The sequence below is a fragment of the Acipenser ruthenus genome, chromosome 7, assembly GCF_902713425.1.
Source record: "Acipenser ruthenus chromosome 7, fAciRut3.2 maternal haplotype, whole genome shotgun sequence".
Taxonomy (NCBI): domain Eukaryota; kingdom Metazoa; phylum Chordata; class Actinopteri; order Acipenseriformes; family Acipenseridae; genus Acipenser; species Acipenser ruthenus.
Window position 1 is genome coordinate 25,464,155 of NC_081195.1, and position 17,442 is coordinate 25,481,596.

Sequence of the window (17,442 nt, forward strand, 5' to 3'; positions counted from 1 at the left end):
TTCCTTTTTTTTATTATTTATGACTCAATCCTAATATTCTAGGTGATACCAAACTTTTAGCCATAGATGTACAGCTGCCTCAGTGCTTAATTGAAACCTCTAAAAACATGACATACAACCAGTATATAGTGCTTTTCATTTCCTAGGTATTAAAGGGTTGTTGGCAGGCTTCAATTTAATTGAGCTTGTTCCCATCTAGATACAGCAGCTTGGGGGTGACGTAATACGACGCTTTTCAATTGGAAGACACTAGCTGACAGTTAAGTAACTATAATAGCACCCTCTCCACTGTCAAACACTGTTATTTACTTTATTGTTTTCAACACTTGGCAGATATTTAAAAAAATAAAATAATACAAAAACTGTAGGAACACAAGAAAGGTTTGGAAGTGAGATAAGTCTGTTCAGCCCATGAAGGCCTTGTTAGCAAACGATTCACCCCTATTAGGGGGTATCTAATGTAACCCTTTCAGGACCAAGCATTTTTCAGTGGGATGCTCCCCCAGGACCAGGCGTTTTTTGGCTGTATTTGACTCTTCCTATAAAAATTCACTAATATTTTTTTTACAGTAGCATCTTGGAAATGGTGTCCTTTTTTCAGAACACTCTGGTGAACATTATAAAGTACTTCAGAAACCCCATATATATACCCTTGAGCAAGGTACTTTACCTAGATTGCTCCAGTAAAAACCCAACTGTATAAATGGGTAATTGTATGTAAAAATAATATGATATCTGTATAATGTGAAATAATGTATAATGTGTATAATATGATATCTTGTAACAATTGTAAGTCACCCTGGATAAGGGCGTCTGCTAAGAAAATAAATAATAATAATAATAATAATAATAATAATAATAATAATATATGTGTGTGTGTGTGTGTATATATACAGTGCCTTGCGAAAGTATTCGGCCCCCTTGAACTTTGCGACCTTTTGCCACATTTCAGGCTTCAAACATAAAGATATGAAACTGTAATTTTTTGTGAAGAATCAACAACAAGTGGGACACAATCATGAAGTGGAACGAAATTTATTGGATATTTCAAACTTTTTTAACAAATAAAAAACTGAAAAATTGGGCGTGCAAAATTATTCAGCCCCCTTAAGTTAATACTTTGTAGCGCCACCTTTTGCTGCGATTACAGCTGTAAGTCGCTTGGGGTATGTCTCTATCAGTTTTGCACATCGAGAGACTGAAATTTTTGCCCATTCCTCCTTGCAAAACAGCTCGAGCTCAGTGAGGTTGGATGGAGAGCATTTGTGAACAGCAGTTTTCAGTCCTTTCCACAGATTCTCGATTGGATTCAGGTCTGGACTTTGACTTGGCCATTCTAACACCTGGATATGTTTATTTGTGAACCATTCCATTGTAGATTTTGCTTTATGTTTTGGATCATTGTCTTGTTGGAAGACAAATCTCCGTCCCAGTCTCAGGTCTTTTGCAGACTCCACCATTCTTCCAGAATGGTCCTGTATTTGGCTCCATCCATCTTCCCATCAATTTTAACCATCTTCCCTGTCCCTGCTGAAGAAAAGCAGGCCCAAACCATGATGCTGCCACCACCATGTTTGACAGTGGGGATGGTGTGTTCAGGGTGATGAGCTGTGTTGCTTTTACGCCAAACATAACGTTTTGCATTGTTGCCAAAAAGTTCGATTTTGGTTTCATCTGACCAGAGCACCTTCTTCCACATGTTTGGTGTGTCTCCCAGGTGGCTTGTGGCAAACTGTAAACGACACTTTTTATGGATATCTTTAAGAAATGGCTTTCTTCTTGCCACTCTTCCATAAAGGCCAGATTTGTGCAGTATACGACTGATTGTTGTCCTATGGACAGAGTCTCCCACCTCAGCTGTAGATCTCTGCAGTTCATCCAGAGTGATCATGGGCCTCTTGGCTGCATCTCTGATCAGTCTTCTCCTTGTATGAGCTGAAAGTTTAGAGGGACGGCCAGGTCTTGGTAGATTTGCAGTGGTCTGATACTCCTTCCATTTCAATATTATCGCTTGCACAGTGCTCCTTGGGATGTTTAAAGCTTGGGAAATCTTTTTGTATCCAAATCCGGCTTTAAACTTCTCCACAACAGTATCTCGGACCTGCCTGGTGTGTTCCTTGTTCTTCATGATGCTCTCTGCGCTTTAAACGGACCTCTGAGACTATCACAGTGCAGGTGCATTTATACGGAGACTTGATTACACACAGGTGGATTCTATTTATCATCATTAGTCATTTAGGTCAACATTGGATCATTCAGAGATCCTCACTGAACTTCTGGAGAGAGTTTGCTGCACTGAAAGTAAAGGGGCTGAATAATTTTGCACGCCCAATTTTTCAGTTTTTTATTTGTTAAAAAAGTTTGAAATATCCAATAAATTTCGTTCCACTTCATGATTGTGTCCCACTTGTTGTTGATTCTTCACAAAAAATTACAGTTTCATATCTTTATGTTTGAAGCCTGAAATGTGGCAAAAGGTCGCAAAGTTCAAGGGGGCCGAATACTTTCGCAAGGCACTGTATATATGTGTGTGTGTGTGTGTGTTTGTGTGTGTATATATATTGTATGTTGTTTTTTTTTAAGTTAAGTATTTTTTAGTGTTTTTGTTTTATTAGTGTATTTTTTAGTGTTCTGCTTAGAGATGTGTGGGCAAAATACATGACATTGTTTCACGTGAGTGATTGCACTGACATAACACACGTTTATTCTCAGGGTCTTTATAAGCAATAATGGACACTACTCTGGATTATGTTCTCAAAATAAACATTTATAAATAAAATATTAGTTATTCATTCCATTATTATTATTTGTAATAAGGAAAAAAAATGTTCCTGATACATTTAGTTCATGAAATAGTATCTGCTTATATCCACTCATTTCTTGATATTTATAAATGTTGATAGCTATATAAGTTATTTTATAACTATTTTACTTTATCACAGCTGTTAGTTAATAGAAGAAAAACACATTGATAAAAATCCTTCAGCAAAAGAGACAAAGGTCGGCAAAGGGAAAGGTCAAGAAACTTTTAAGTTTCTCCAAATAGTTTTATTTCCAAATGTCCTTTTAAACACGTTTTAACCAACAGGTATCACTTAAAACGGAAAGGAACCTGTCAAAATCTTGAAAAAATTGTATGATGACATTTTCTGCCTTGCCTGCGGTTTTTCAATACCAAGAAATGTTAAAATGTCTCTGTGTATTTTACAAAGCCTAATTCTTATGCTTATATTAGGAAGATTACATAGTGTTCCTTTGTAAGTAAAGAAGAGACAATATTTCATTTGATCAGAAAAGGAATGATTTAATCTTATTACAGCTTGAAACATATCTCGGCCTATACTGTTGACTCAGAAAAAATAAACTCCAGCCAAGATCAGCAAAGAAATGAGCCTTCGTTAAATGCATAGTCAGATTGTCGGAAGACACTTTCACATGATCATTGATTGGTACCAAAAACTGCGTAGATTGAAAACAATGGAATTGGCAGGAAATTTCATCATGCAATTAACTCTTTTTTTAATGGGTTCCTCTCCGTTTTAAGTGATCCAATCAGCTTACAGCATGTTAAAGGGGGAATTTGGGAATACAACTATACAGAGAAACTTAAAAGGTTTGCCTACATGGATACTATTTACCATACTTAATAACTACTCAGAAGGAAATTCCTGTTTCTGCAATCTGGGCAGCCTCTAAACATAACTCACAAAAGCTAACTATTTATGAAAAAGTGGGCAAGCTTATGGGTGATGCAGTGGGCTTCATTTATTGCACACAGTCAAAAGATATTTAGCACATTTCATCACCTTTAACAGTAATTGTTTAATAGTAGAAAGTGGCTGAAAAATGTCCCTAGTATCTATTAATCATGGCACACTAATGACCCAAGCAGAAGCTGCAATAGGGAAATTCAATATTTTGAAACAAATAGATTCTATAAAGTAACCATTTAATAAATAGAAATGTTGAGATATGGAATGTTTCCATACAGGAATTGCCTGGTTTGCAAACTGGACACTGGAGCAAGATGGAAAGTGTAAATCAAAGAGAGATGCAGTTTCTTAGGCAGAAAAGGGACTAGATTTGCACAATTAGCAATTCAATATTTTGAATTGAGAATCTCAGAATTTGTTATTGTTAAATTGTTACTGTGTAATGTTATAACTATACTTGTTGTGTAGAAATGAAATCACAAAGACTTACATAATTAATTCACACAGTTTTTTTTAAAGTAAATGATTCCACTCTGAATATCACCATGAGTCTCTGCATTCACTTTGAAACATTCCCAAAGTGAAAATACAATCCCTAGAGCTTTCCCATAGCTTGGAAGTTGGAAGTTTTTTAAAAATCTGGTCCTCTTATCTGTACCATTCAGGAGAACAGTGTTGATGCATATCACACTTTTTATACTATTCACATAGTAAAGCTGTACTTAATCACAGTAAAATAACAGGTTTATAAACAATAAACTCATTTTTTGGGCTCACAGTAAGATAACAAGAACATAAAAATGTCCAACTCACCCTTTGCAGGCTTTCTTTATGGCCTACCTTAAATCCGCTTTCTCTCTGTCATTGAAAAACGCTTCCTCATTCCAACCCTTTGACTCTAAACTTGGCCTGCCTACTCTAATTCTTAAAGAGGCAGTTTTGACACATATGAACCTATGAGTGTATTTTCTATTGTTATTTAAATACACCGTTTTTACACATTCTATCCTTGTGCATTTTGAGTGGGAAAGGCCTGCCTAATTTACCAGATAGAGGTTTGTTTTCTTGAAAAAAAAAATTGGAATTAGTCAAAATAATAAATTGTTTCATAACCATGTGACAGAAAGAGCCTTACATGTTATATTGCTTTCCTCTACAGTCCCTCATGTTTGTTGGTTGATGTCCATGATGGCACTGATCACCTACAAACAAAGACAAAAAAAAAGCATGGAAAAACTGGTAGCAGCAAGTTCATCTGCTTGTCATGTCTTCAGAAATACCTAAATATGTGGATTATCAAGGAGTATGATGACATATAAGCATAGATGAGAGTTCAACACAGTGAGAGTGGTTAAATCCAACTGAACAAAATAGGCATTGCAGGAGAAGAGCAGTGAAACTACAGACCATCCACTATTCCTTCAGCATGACAAGTACCATCATAGGGATACATGAAATTATTATTTATACAGTAAAAACATACTGCAGTACTGGGGTACGCGTGACAAATTGTGTAATGGCGAACATTTTTTTTTTTGTTTTTTTTTTTTTTTTTGCATTTTCATAAGACTTGTCATACTCAAAACTTTAAAACGCATTGGAAATTCCTTTTAATTTCTGCCGTGAAATGGAGAAACAAACAGAGAGCCGTCCAAGACAATCTCGCAGCAGTGGGACACTTGGGATCAATGCTGTGGTGTGCTCGTTTATTGCAAACCTCCAAGAGGTAACAATGAGAACAAAGATACACAGGGACAGTGACGTACAGAACTCTCACAACCAATAACTGTACAACGCGAATTAAATGTATTATATTTATGACGTATGTTTTTAGTTTTTTATTAATTACATTTTTTTGGTGCTTATTATGAGCTATTTTCGATTTTTATGTAAATCGTTTTTTCAGAGCTTTCGATTTTTATGTACTGTATGAAATTATTGTTTTCTGTTACAGTACTTTACAAAATGCTTGTTTTTTTCTGTCACAAAGTAGTAACTGTACAATACCACACTCTGTACCTTCTTTCCTTTGTTGTCTTCCACAACGAAATCCCTGTGGTCATGGACACATTCTTCTGGGTTTTTTGTGTTTAGGCATTTTTTTTACATTTCGACACAATTTGCAATTCTGTTTTAAATCCTACGTATTGTAGCGAGCACAGGGATTAATGGAGACACGCACACAATAGCTCTTTTAGGTAATGCAGTTTATTAAGCAGCTAACAGCAAGTCGGCGCCAACCAACCAAACACGCACACACAGCCCTTCCCCACCCCAGAGCACTACTCTGCCTCTCAGGGTGACATTCACATACTTAACAAACAACACCGGAAGGGTAATAACAATTACAGGGAAATGCATAGAACAGTACTGGAACTTTTACAATAACAAACAAATAAACACAACAACAATAATTCCGTTTCTCCCCTACCATAGTTCGTACTCCCAGCATCCTCTGCTGCACATTAACCAAATGTAGGGGACTGGCTCCGGGCACAGCGCCCTATTCGCCGACAGGTGGCAACGGCGAGTCAGTCCAGCCGTGCCCGTTACACAGCCCCCATCTTAGGGCCGAACGTCCCGTCGGCCCAACACTTAATGTCTCACAAAGTCAGAGAGTCCAATCGGTCCTGTAGCTGCTGGAGGTATTCCGGGCCGACAGGTTCCGGAGTGTGGAGCTGAGGTGGCCGGCCGAACACAAGGTCCACTGGGGTGCGGAGCTCTCTCCCAAACATAAGAGCCGCTGGCGTGCACCCTGTAGATTCATGCACTGCAGTCCGGTAGGCCATTAGGACCAAGGGCAAGCATTGATCCCAGTCACGCTGGGAGGTCCACATGGTCAGCTGGGTGGCAAGGGTGCGGTTAAACCGCTCCACCAATCCATCGCTCTGTGGGTGTAGTGGGGTCGTCCTGGTTTTCTTAATACCCAGCCGCCTGCACACCTCACCAAACACCTGCGCTTCAAAGTTACGCCCCTGGTCACTGTGTAGCTCCTCGGGAACCCCAAACCGACAGAACATGCCTTCCAGCAGTGCCTCCGCGCAGGTAGTCGCGCTCTGATCGGGGACTGCGTACGCCTCAGGCCATTTAGTAAAGTAATCCATGGCCACCAGGACGTACCGGTTGCCCCCCTCCGTCCGTGGAAACGGCCCTAAGATGTCCACACCGACGCGCTCTAATGGTGCCCCCACCTGGTACTGCTGGAGCGGGGCATGAGAGCGGTCCAAGGGGCCCTTCCGGGTGGTGCACTGGTCACAGCGTCGCACATAAGTCTCCACATCACGTCGGCACCGTCCCCAGTAGAACTGCTCCCGAAGCCGACCCAGAGTCTTGGCAACGCCGAAGTGTCCAGTGGCTGGTCCGCCATGCACGGCTGGCAGGACGGTCTCTCGGAGAGCTTGAGGAACCACCGCTTGCACCCTGTCGCAGGGTCTGTCCAGGCACGGTACAGCACACTTTCCCGGAGGCTCAAACATTCCCATTGCGCCAACAGCGCTTTTACCTCCGGGGAGAGGGCTGACACCGCATGTCTGGCTGGGCGCTGACCCGCCGATAACCAGCGGATCAGCGGTGCCAGCTCAGCATCCAGACCCTGCTGACGCTGGATCTCCCCAGCTGGCAACTCAAGGGGGGTCTCCACAGCTACAGTGGCAGCACTTACTCGCTCCTCCAAGGACCGCTGTGCCTCTCGCTCCTCTATCCGATGGCAGTGCTTACAGTCCTCAGAGAAGCAGGGGCGATGGGACAGGGCATCTGCATTATTGTGTAGGCGGCCAGCCCGGTGCTGGACGGAGTAGTCATACCCTTGCAGTGTCTCTATCCAGCGAGCCACCTGTCCTTCGGGCTCGTGGAAGTTGAGCAGCCACCGCAGGGAGGCATGATCCGTGTGCAGCTTGAATCTTCGCCCGTAGAGATAGGGACGGAAGTGGTGCACGGCCCGTACTACAGCCAACAGTTCCCGGCGAGTCACATAGTTCCGCTCTGTTTTACTAAGAGCTTGGCTGTAGTACGCAACCACTTGTTCCCCGTCCGGGCCTTCCTGGGCTAGCACTGCTCCGATCCCCACATCGCTCGCGTCCGTGTCCATGATGAACGGTTTTTGGGGATCAGGGAACTCCAAGACTGGGGCCTTCACAAGGGCCTCTCGCAATTCCCCAAAGGCAGCTGCGCAGTCGGTGTCCCAGCTGAACCAGCCCCCTTTCTCGGTCAGGCGGTGCAGGGGCCTGGCGAACTGAGCAAAGTCCTTCACAAAGCGGCGGTAATAAGACGCCAGGCCCAGAATGCTACGCACCTCCGTCACAGTCCTGGGGACCGGCCAGTCCTTTACAGCAGTCACTTTAGCAGGGTCTGTGGCAATGCCGTCTGCCCCGACAACGTGTCCGAGGAAGTGTGTTTCTCTTCTCAGCAGGTTGCACTTCCCAGGGTGGAGTTTCAAACCAGCTCCACGGATGCGCTCGAACACAGTCCGCAAGTTCTGCAGTGCCGCCGAAAAGGTTGTGGCGTGCACCAGTAAGTCATCCAGGTACACAACACAATGGGTCCGTGGAACTCCGGCGAGCACCCGCTCCATCAGGTGCTCGAACGTTGCTGGGGCATTGCACAGTCCAAAGGGCATCACTGAAAACTGCCACAGCCCCTGGCCAATGGAGAATGCAGTTTTCTGTCATGCCTCAGGGGCCAGCTCAACCTGCCAGTATCCACTGCGCAGGTCGAGGGAGCTGAACCAGCGGGAGCCCGCGATGTAGTCCAGAGCTTCATCGATTCTGGGGATGGGGTACAAGTCCTTGTGGGTCACTGCATTCAGTTTGCGATAATCCACACAGAACCGCATTGACCCGTCTTTCTTTTTTACCAGCTGGGCTGGCGCGGCCCAGGGGCTAGCCGACGGTTCAATTACCCCGGCAGCGGCCATTTCCAGAATCATGCCCTCGGCCGCTTCCCGCTTTGCCAAGGGTAGCCGCCGTGGCCGCTCCCGGATCGGAGCCGCGTCTCCCGTGTTAATGCTGTGCTGAACTAATCCTGTCCGCCCACAGTCCTCTATGTTTGCAGCAAAAATGTCCAAGTACCCCCTTAATAGTTCCCATAACTGGTCCCGCTGGCCCTGAGATAGACCCTCCTTACTCCTCTGCCACAGCGCTTTCACCGCATCAGTTGTCCTGCAGTCCTGTGTTCCACCGGATGTGGTTGCAGGGGGCGGTGAAAGTTCTGCAGGGGAGGGGGCGGAGACAGTTGAAGCCCTTGCAAACTCTGTCGCCGATGTCCTGTCCTCTGCTTCTGGGAGAGGCCGGGTCCTGCCCCCCCGCGTCCGACGAACCTCCCTCGTCTGGCTATGCCGCACGGTGGTTCTGGTGCGGCGTTGCTCCCCTTCCTTCTCCCGACCCGGAATCAGGCGCAGTTGGCTCTGGCCAAGGCACAGGGTTCACTCAGCCAAGTCGATGGTAGCTCCTACTTTGTTCAGGAGGTCCAGGCCCAGAATGCAGCGATCCTGTATCTCCGCCAGCCAGAATTCGTGTTGGATCGTGCAGTCTCCGAGCTGGATCTCCAGACGCCGTCGTCCCAGCATGGACGCGACCTGGCCGGTGACAGTGCGGAGGCGAACCTTGGTGGGCGTCCAGCCTCCCAGCCATCCGTCACTTTCTCTGGGGAGGACCCCGGGCCGCAGGATGGAGATGGTGGAGCCCGTGTCGACCAAGGCCTTGCACTGCACCCCATTTAGGAGGCAGGGTGCATGCAGACTGTTGCCCTGGCCAACACGGCCCACCATTGCCACCAAGTCGTTCTCATTGTCTCTATGGGTGGGGGAAGGAAGGTGAAGGAGCGGCGGTCCCCCGCCGCTCCTTTTTCGTTTCCCGCCGACGACGTCTCTTGTTCAGACGGTACTGGGTGACGGCGGCTGCGGCATTGTGCATGCAGGTGACCCGGGCTTCTGCAGTTCCAGCAGCGCCTTACAGGAGTGGTCTGCCTGACAGCGGCGGTATCCTCGTCTCCATCGCTATCTTCCTTTCCTCTGACCGCGCAGACTTTGGGGATCCGGACTCGCTCGCCCTCCTCGAGCACGGCCTCAATCCTTAGGGCATGGGTTAAAGCCTGCTCTAGGGAGGTTGGGGCAACGAGCTGAACCTGTTGTCTGAGCGCGGTGGGGTTCAGGCCACGGATGAATGCCTCCATCGCCAGGTCTTCTTGTACAGCCGGAGGTAAACCAGGATACCCCCTCCGTGCCAAGTATTTAGTGTCCGCGGCCAGTATCCCGAGTTTCTCGCCACTGGCTCTCTTGCGCGTGGTGAGGCGATTGCGCAGGCTGACGGATGACTCCACTTGTCCAAAGCGGCGCTGGAGAGCCGTGGATAGGGTATGGAAGTCACACGGAAGTCTAAATCGAGCAATGCTTGCATCGCCTTCCCTTCCAGTGCTGCCGCCAGCTGCCCCGCCTGTTCTTCTATTCTCCAATTGTTTGCCAAGGCTGCGAGGCGGAACTTTGCTTGGTAGGCTTCCCAGGGCGCAGTCCCGTCATAGCGGCCTGCCTTGACAGCACTCTTGTTGGCAGGCTGCGGTGGTTCCACCGAGGCAGGGGGCTGGGGCCACCCAGGCTGTTAAGGGTTCACACCACTTTGGTTCTGTTCTCGGCCGTCCTCTTCCCCACCACCGGCGTGCTCGCAGCCTCTCCTGGAGTAGCCCGCTCAGCTAGCCTCGTCTAGGCTGCTGCTCCCGAGGCATCCCGCCTGGTTGCCGTCTTCGGCGTCTCTCCGGAGGTGGCGCACTTGGCTGCCAGGTTCTTTCTGCTGCAGCAAGAGTTCGCCGCCGTGGGTCTTCTGAAGCGCGAGTCTTGCTTCTCCGCGTCGCCGCTGGGTGTTCTGCATCTGTCCCGTCAGCTGGGCGATCTGTTGCTCCATCCTCTGGAACTCTTCGTCCATCTTCCAGCTGCGGATTACGTGCGTGTCATCCATCCCGCTTCTGACACCAGTGTAGCGAGCACAGGGATTAATGGAGACACACACACAATAGCTCTTTTAGGTAATGCAGTTTATTAAGCAGCTAACAGCAAGTCAGCGCCAACCAACCAAACACGCACACACAGCCCTTCCCCACCCCAGAGCACTACTCTGCCTCTCAGGGTGACATTCACATACTTAACAAACAACACCGGAAGGGTAATAACAATTACAGGGAAATGCATAGAACAGTACTGGAACTTTTACAATAACAAACAAATAAACACAACAACAATAATTCCGTTTCTCCCCTACCATAGTTCGTACTCCCAGCATCCTCTGCTGCACATTAACCAAATGTAGGGGACTGGCTCCGGGCACAGCGCCCTATTCGCCGACAGGTGGCAACGGCGAGTCAGTCCAGCCGTGCCCGTTACAGTATCTTAACTGTAATATAGCTTTAAATCCCGCGAACAAGCCTCCAGTCAAGAAAGTATTCAGAAGTAATCAATACAATTTACACAATGGGGTAAAACAGAAGAGTGTGAAGTAACTTCTAGTAGAGTGCCATAGAGGTTGGTGCTAGGTCCCCTATTCTTTTCCAAAAATACCAGGTAGCTTGTACAATTTGCTGGTGACTCCATTAAAATACATTTCCTTGGTTCAAGCAGTAAGATGCCTAAAATTAAGGCAGAATGCCTTAAAATAACTGTGACAGGTCTGTTTCGGTGTGTTAGAATTCTACAGCTATGGCCAAAAGTTTTGCATCCCCCTTAAAAATTAACTCATTTAGCTTTATAAAGTCGAATCAGACCTGCTGAATAATGTAATGTTAACATATTGAATTACATACCACTGAGATTTCGTAATCTAACATGAAATACTGTACTATTATTATAGCTTCCGGTAGACTTTTGCGATATCATTTTGTAATTTCTTTGATTACATGATGTTAAATACAATATCTAAATTCTGTTCATACAGCTTTTTTAATATATATTTTTTTTATGTATCAATCCTAAAAGTCTAGGTAATGCAAAGCTTTTGGCTGTAGCTGTGTATTTCCCCATGATTAGTTCAAATGGACTTATTAGAACTCACAAGGCACTAGACAGCTTTAAGAACATAAGAAAGTTTACAAACAAGAGGAGGCCATTCGGCCCATCTTGCTCATTTGGTTGTTAGTAGCTTATTGATCCCAGAATCTCATCAAGCAGCTTTTTGAAGGATCCCAGGGTGTCAGCTTCAACAACATTACTGGGGAGTTGGTTCCAGACACTCACAATTCTCTGTGTAAAAAAGTGCCTCCTATTTTCTGTTCTGAATGCCCCTTTATCTAATCTCCATTTGTGACCCCTGGTCCTTGTTTCTTTTTTCAGGTTGAAAAAGTCCCTTGGGTCGACATTGTCAATACCTTTTAGGATTTTGATTCTGAACTTTAACGCTGTGGGTTTGTTTTAGCATGCACCTTTCTGATTGTTTATGAGGGAGGTGGTTCTTTAAAACCATGCCAAGAGTTTCAAAATATTAGCAGACACAAAAGACAGGGAACTATGCTCTCTTGTCTGCTGTTTGGGAATAAAACAGCTTTGTTGAAAGGAGGTATGTGAGATATCTGGCATGACGCCAAAACGTTAAGCTTCATAAGACTTCTTGTCAAAACTTAATTTAGTATTTCTAAATTAAATCATCTTGGGACTTAATTGGAGGCTTATTGTAGATGCAGCAAACCCAAGTCACTACTTCACATTTATCACATATTGTAAAACAAGAAGGCATGGACAGAAGCCAAGAAAGTTTAAAACAGAAGGTAAGAAACACTTTTTTACACAGAGTGTTATAATTGCATGGAGTTGCCTACCAGGTGAAATAGTAGCATCTATGTAAAACACTGGGGACAACTAGATTCTATCCTATTAAATTAGATCTCCCTAGCAAGGGGAAACAATAAGCTAAGAAGGGACTATTGTCTCTTCTTGCTCCCAAACTTTTCTCTATGTGGAAATCTGAAAAATACCTAGTTTATTCGCAGATTAAGAATTACAATAGACTTGTGAAAAGGTCAACCTGAGAGAACCACCACCATATTATATTTTCACATAGAACCGTTGAGCTGTAATTAAAAGGGAAAAAAAACTACATGAGCATTATTTAGATCTTTTATTTACATCATGTAATCAAATAAACTACAAAATGATCTTGCAAAAGTCTACCGGAAGCCATAATAGTTGTACAATATTTCATGTCACATTTTTTAATTTCTGTCAGTTTTTGGATATGGAAAACGACAAATTGGTATGCAATTCAATATTTTTTGTGTTCCCTGAAAAACAGACAAGGGTTGGAACGGGCCAAAATGAAATAATCAGATATGAGTCACCTGCGTTTAACTGTTCCTGAAGTCAAACTTTTATAGGGTCGGATATGTAAGTGCTGAATGTATGCATTCCAGGGTCCCTCTAGTGGCCATTGTTAACCAGGCACGAGTTAACTGGCAAAGAATAGTACATTCTGAAGGAGTGTTTGATTTTTCAGCAAGTCAAGTAGTTGGATTTTTCATTCATATTTTACAAATAAACTATACAAAACTATACAAGCTTCCAAATTATTGGTGTTGAAACATACTTCTGAAGCCATGTTTACCATAAGCAGACAGCTGGTGCTAAACCAGATTGGATTGAGTAAACATTTTACAGCAATTAAGCTTCAACTAAACTTTAAACAACCCACATGAAGGAAACAGTGTTTCAGCCATTGGTCACGGTTTCATTTTTAGAAATGTTTAAACAGTTTGTGTGAAGTCTATGGAGTTTGGAAGCTGCCCTGCCAAAACTATGAAAAAACATTATGCATTATTATTAAATAGATACATAGCTAAACTTAACATGGCACATTTATACACGCAGTGACTAAAGGGAATATGTATATATATGCAGTATATATATATATATATATATATATATATATATATATATATATATATATATTGCAGAAACAATAGGAATGACTTTCAAACCTGTTTACTTCAAAGTGTAAATTACCCATTTGTTTTTAAGAAAACACACCTGTTCTATTTTCTAGAAAAAAAGTCAGGTTAGGTATTTCATTTAAAACATTTTACAATCAGGTTGTCTGTTTCTCTTTTGAGAACTTTTTTTTTTAACTTTTGGGACAAATTAACAAATTACACTTTGGAGTAGTCTAAATAGTTTACTATAAGGAGTACAGCTATGGCCAAAAGTTTTGCATCACCTAGAATTTTAGGATTGAGACAAAATTTATTTTATTTAACATCATGTAATCAAAGAAACTACAAAATGATATTGCAAAAGTCTACCAGTATTGCATGTTAGATTTCAAAATGTAACATTTTTAAATTGTTGTCAGTATATTGAAAACTACAAAGCAGTATGTTAACATTATTCAACATGTTTCTTTCGAATTTATCAAGGAACATTAGTTCATTCTAGAGGTGATGCAAAACCTTTGGCCAGTAGCTGTAGGTGGTCTGGAAAACCTTTATTAAAAAATAAATCTCTAAATTCAGTTTGTAAGTTGCATTTGTGCCTGGGTGACCCTCTTTGTCTGCTGTTATACTGAATTGTCTTTTTTATTTTATAAAAAGCTACAATTGAAGCCATTTGCGGTAAAAGTATCTGTAGAGAAAGGATTGATGAATATAATACTGACAAAACTCTAATTTAATACATTACATTTTTCTTCAAATTAGTGAAAACATTTACATTTTCATTCATTTCAGTGGATTCACTGGTATGTTTCAGTACTGAGATCAACAATACCAAGAGGTCTAAAAGTTATTCAAGTGCATTAACAGTATTACAGAAAACATTATAATATATATATATATATATATATATATATATATATATATATATATATATATATATATATATAGATAGATATAGATAGATAGATAGATATATATATATAGATAGATAGATATGAAATAAAAACTTACCATTGGAAGGTGTTACTCCAAGAATTGGAAGCACCACTGAAAGACAATATTTTAAAAAGAATCTCAAAAATAATATATTACCATAAAATAATGTGATATGTAGTAATAGTAAATGCATGCTTACCAAAGAAAAATAATATGTTTGACATATTTTCAAAATGCACTCACAGCAAATGATAAAAACTGGCATCACATGTCTTTTATACACCTACAAATGGGTGGCTGTCTGATGTCATATCCTGTGACAACATTTGAAGATCAAACCATTCCTATTGACCCTTTTCAAAAAATCTTTATTTCCTTGTACCCAGCTAGGTTGTCCTGGCAGTCAGTTTAAAGCTGTTGATCGATTACATAATTTAAAGTTACTAATTTTAGGTTGTGAATTGCATCGTGGTTACATCATTGCAGTGAAATTATTTTGGTTTGTATGGGAGTACTTGTGGGATCATGCAACATTTTAAAATTAGTTATTTGGCACAGTGACATAGCTGTCAATGAAAATACAGTAGATGTAATTAAACAGTGGATTTTAGCCAAGATTTCCCCCACCAATTTAGAATGTCCTAACATTGCAACATTTCCCCACACAGCTCAGACGAGCCTCTGATTCCACTACAACACTAGCTGGCTCTTTACACCCTACAGCTATGTACAAAAGTTTTGCATCACCTTATAGAATTTTAGGACTGAGACATAATGAAATAAAAAAAAAAACTATATGTACATCATTTAGATCTTTTATCTAACATGATGTAATAAAACAAACTATAAAAAGTTAACTCAAAAGTCTACTGGAAACAGCAAAAGTAGTACAGAATTTCATGTTCGATTTCATGTTTGTCTGTTTTTTTGTTAAGTATATGGAAAACTACAAAGCGGTATGTAATGCAATATGTTAATGTAACATTATTCAGCAGGTTTCATTCGACTTTATAAAGCAACATTTGTTTATTGTATAGGGTGATGCAAAACCTTTGGCCATAGCTGTAGGGTGTGGCAACTGGCTTGGTCATGGAGCCTGAGAAAGGTCATCCCTGCAGCTGTCTGCTTGAGCTCACCAGGTGACGGGCCAGTAGGGTGCGCTGTAGTGTGATGAGGGGAAGCAGGTCCACACCACACCGTGTGATTTTATTAGATATTGGGTCAGTGAGAGGGCAGTTATGTCACCACTCACCCACTCACATGCATATTTGTAACTCTATAAACAATAGAAGGAACAGATGTGCAAATTCATTCGAACACCTCCAGAATTGTTATTTATTAACCATTATGTAAAGTTTTAGCTCTGAAGATGTTAATTCTCTTTTTTGCATTTTAATGCTACCATTAAACAGGTATCACCAAACTATGCTAGCTGTACTGGACTCTATTTAGCAATGAAGTCACCCTTTCTATACCTACCTGCATGGGAGATACTGAAATTGAAGAAGGAATCTATGAAAAAGACCTAGGAGTTTATGTTGACTCAGAAATGTCTTCATCTAGACAATGTGGGGAAGCTATAAAAAATGCCAACGAGATGCTCGGATATATTGTGAGAAGTGTTGAATTTAAATCAAGGGAAGTAATGTTAAAACTTTACAATGCATTAGAAAGACCTCACCTAGAATATTGTGTTCAGTTCTGGTCACCTCGTTACAAAAAGGATATTGCTGCTCTAGAAAGACTGCAAAGAAGATCAACCAGAATTATCCCGGGTTTAAAAGACATGTCGTATGCAGACAGGCTAAAAGAATTTAATCTATTCAGTCTTGAACAAAGAAGACTACACGGTGATCTGATTCAAGCATTCAAAATCCTAAAAGGTATAGACAATGTCAACCCAGGGGACTTTTTTGACCTGAAAAAAGAAACCAGGGGTCACAAATGGAGATTAGATAAAGGGGCATTCAGAACAGGAAATAGGAGGCACTTTTTTACACAGAGAATTGTGAGGGTCTGGAACCAACTCCCCAGTAATGTTGTTGAAGCTGACACCCTGGGATCCTTCAAGAAGCTGCTTGATGAGATTCTGGGATCAATAAGCTACTGACAACCAAACAAGCAAGATGGGCCGAATGGCCTCCTCTCGTTTGTAAACTTTCTTATGTTCTTACGTTTTTAAAACCTCAGGGTGTGACAATTTTCAATTTTCGGTCAGTAATTAGTGATACAATAGACACTTGTGTGAAAATGTTAGACCACTGTGTGCTTTATTTAGGCATCTTAAACAACTTATAAAACGTTTAATGCATGTTACCATTTGTGGCTATATGTTCCCTTCCTCTTACTATTTTAAATGAATTGCATTTGTGGCCTATTAAAGTCATCAAAAATAGTCAATGACTATTAGATGCGCCACTCCTCAGATGAGATTGAATGCATTTGCGCACTGCTGTAACACTCAGCAAACTTGTCTGTGCATGCTGTAATTGATTGGTTCTATGCACTCCCCTGAGGTAATGACCTCATCCCTGTGTGTATAATAAAGAACCTTCATTTTATTCCTTTAAATACTTACCTGTGGTGATTGTAAGTATAAATGATTAGGCACAATATTTATCTAATAAGTGAAGTCAGCACAAATACCCTACGACATGTGAAGCAAAACGACGGAACAAATTAGATACATTTCTTAACTTAAAGCCTTGGATCAGCATTCCTATTTAAACCACAGGTCTTTTATCTTCATTTAAGTTGGCGTAATTAGCTGTAACCTTGCATCCACCAAGGTTTCTCATTGATGGGTGGGAGTTGTGGGGTGTAACGGGGGTGTGGGTATCCGCTGGCAGGCAGGAGAGAGCAGAGAGACACGGAAGGGGGCGACGTTGACAGATGC

At 42.2% G+C, this 17,442-nt stretch overlaps 1 protein-coding gene across 1 annotated transcript in view; it reads right to left on the reverse strand.

The window, feature by feature from the left end:
- LOC117416114 (uncharacterized) overlaps positions 1–14,796 on the reverse strand; it is a 50,018-nt gene extending 35,222 nt beyond the window's left edge. The window contains exons 1-3 of the mRNA XM_034027179.3: positions 14,746–14,796; positions 14,622–14,657; positions 4,849–4,915 (exon numbers count right to left, since the gene is read on the reverse strand). Coding sequence (XP_033883070.3) covers positions 4,849–4,915; positions 14,622–14,657; positions 14,746–14,770 — 128 coding nt within the window. The 5' untranslated portion in view covers positions 14,771–14,796. The remainder of the gene's footprint in view (positions 1–4,848; positions 4,916–14,621; positions 14,658–14,745) is intronic.
- Positions 14,797–17,442: the final 2,646 nt, after the last annotated feature.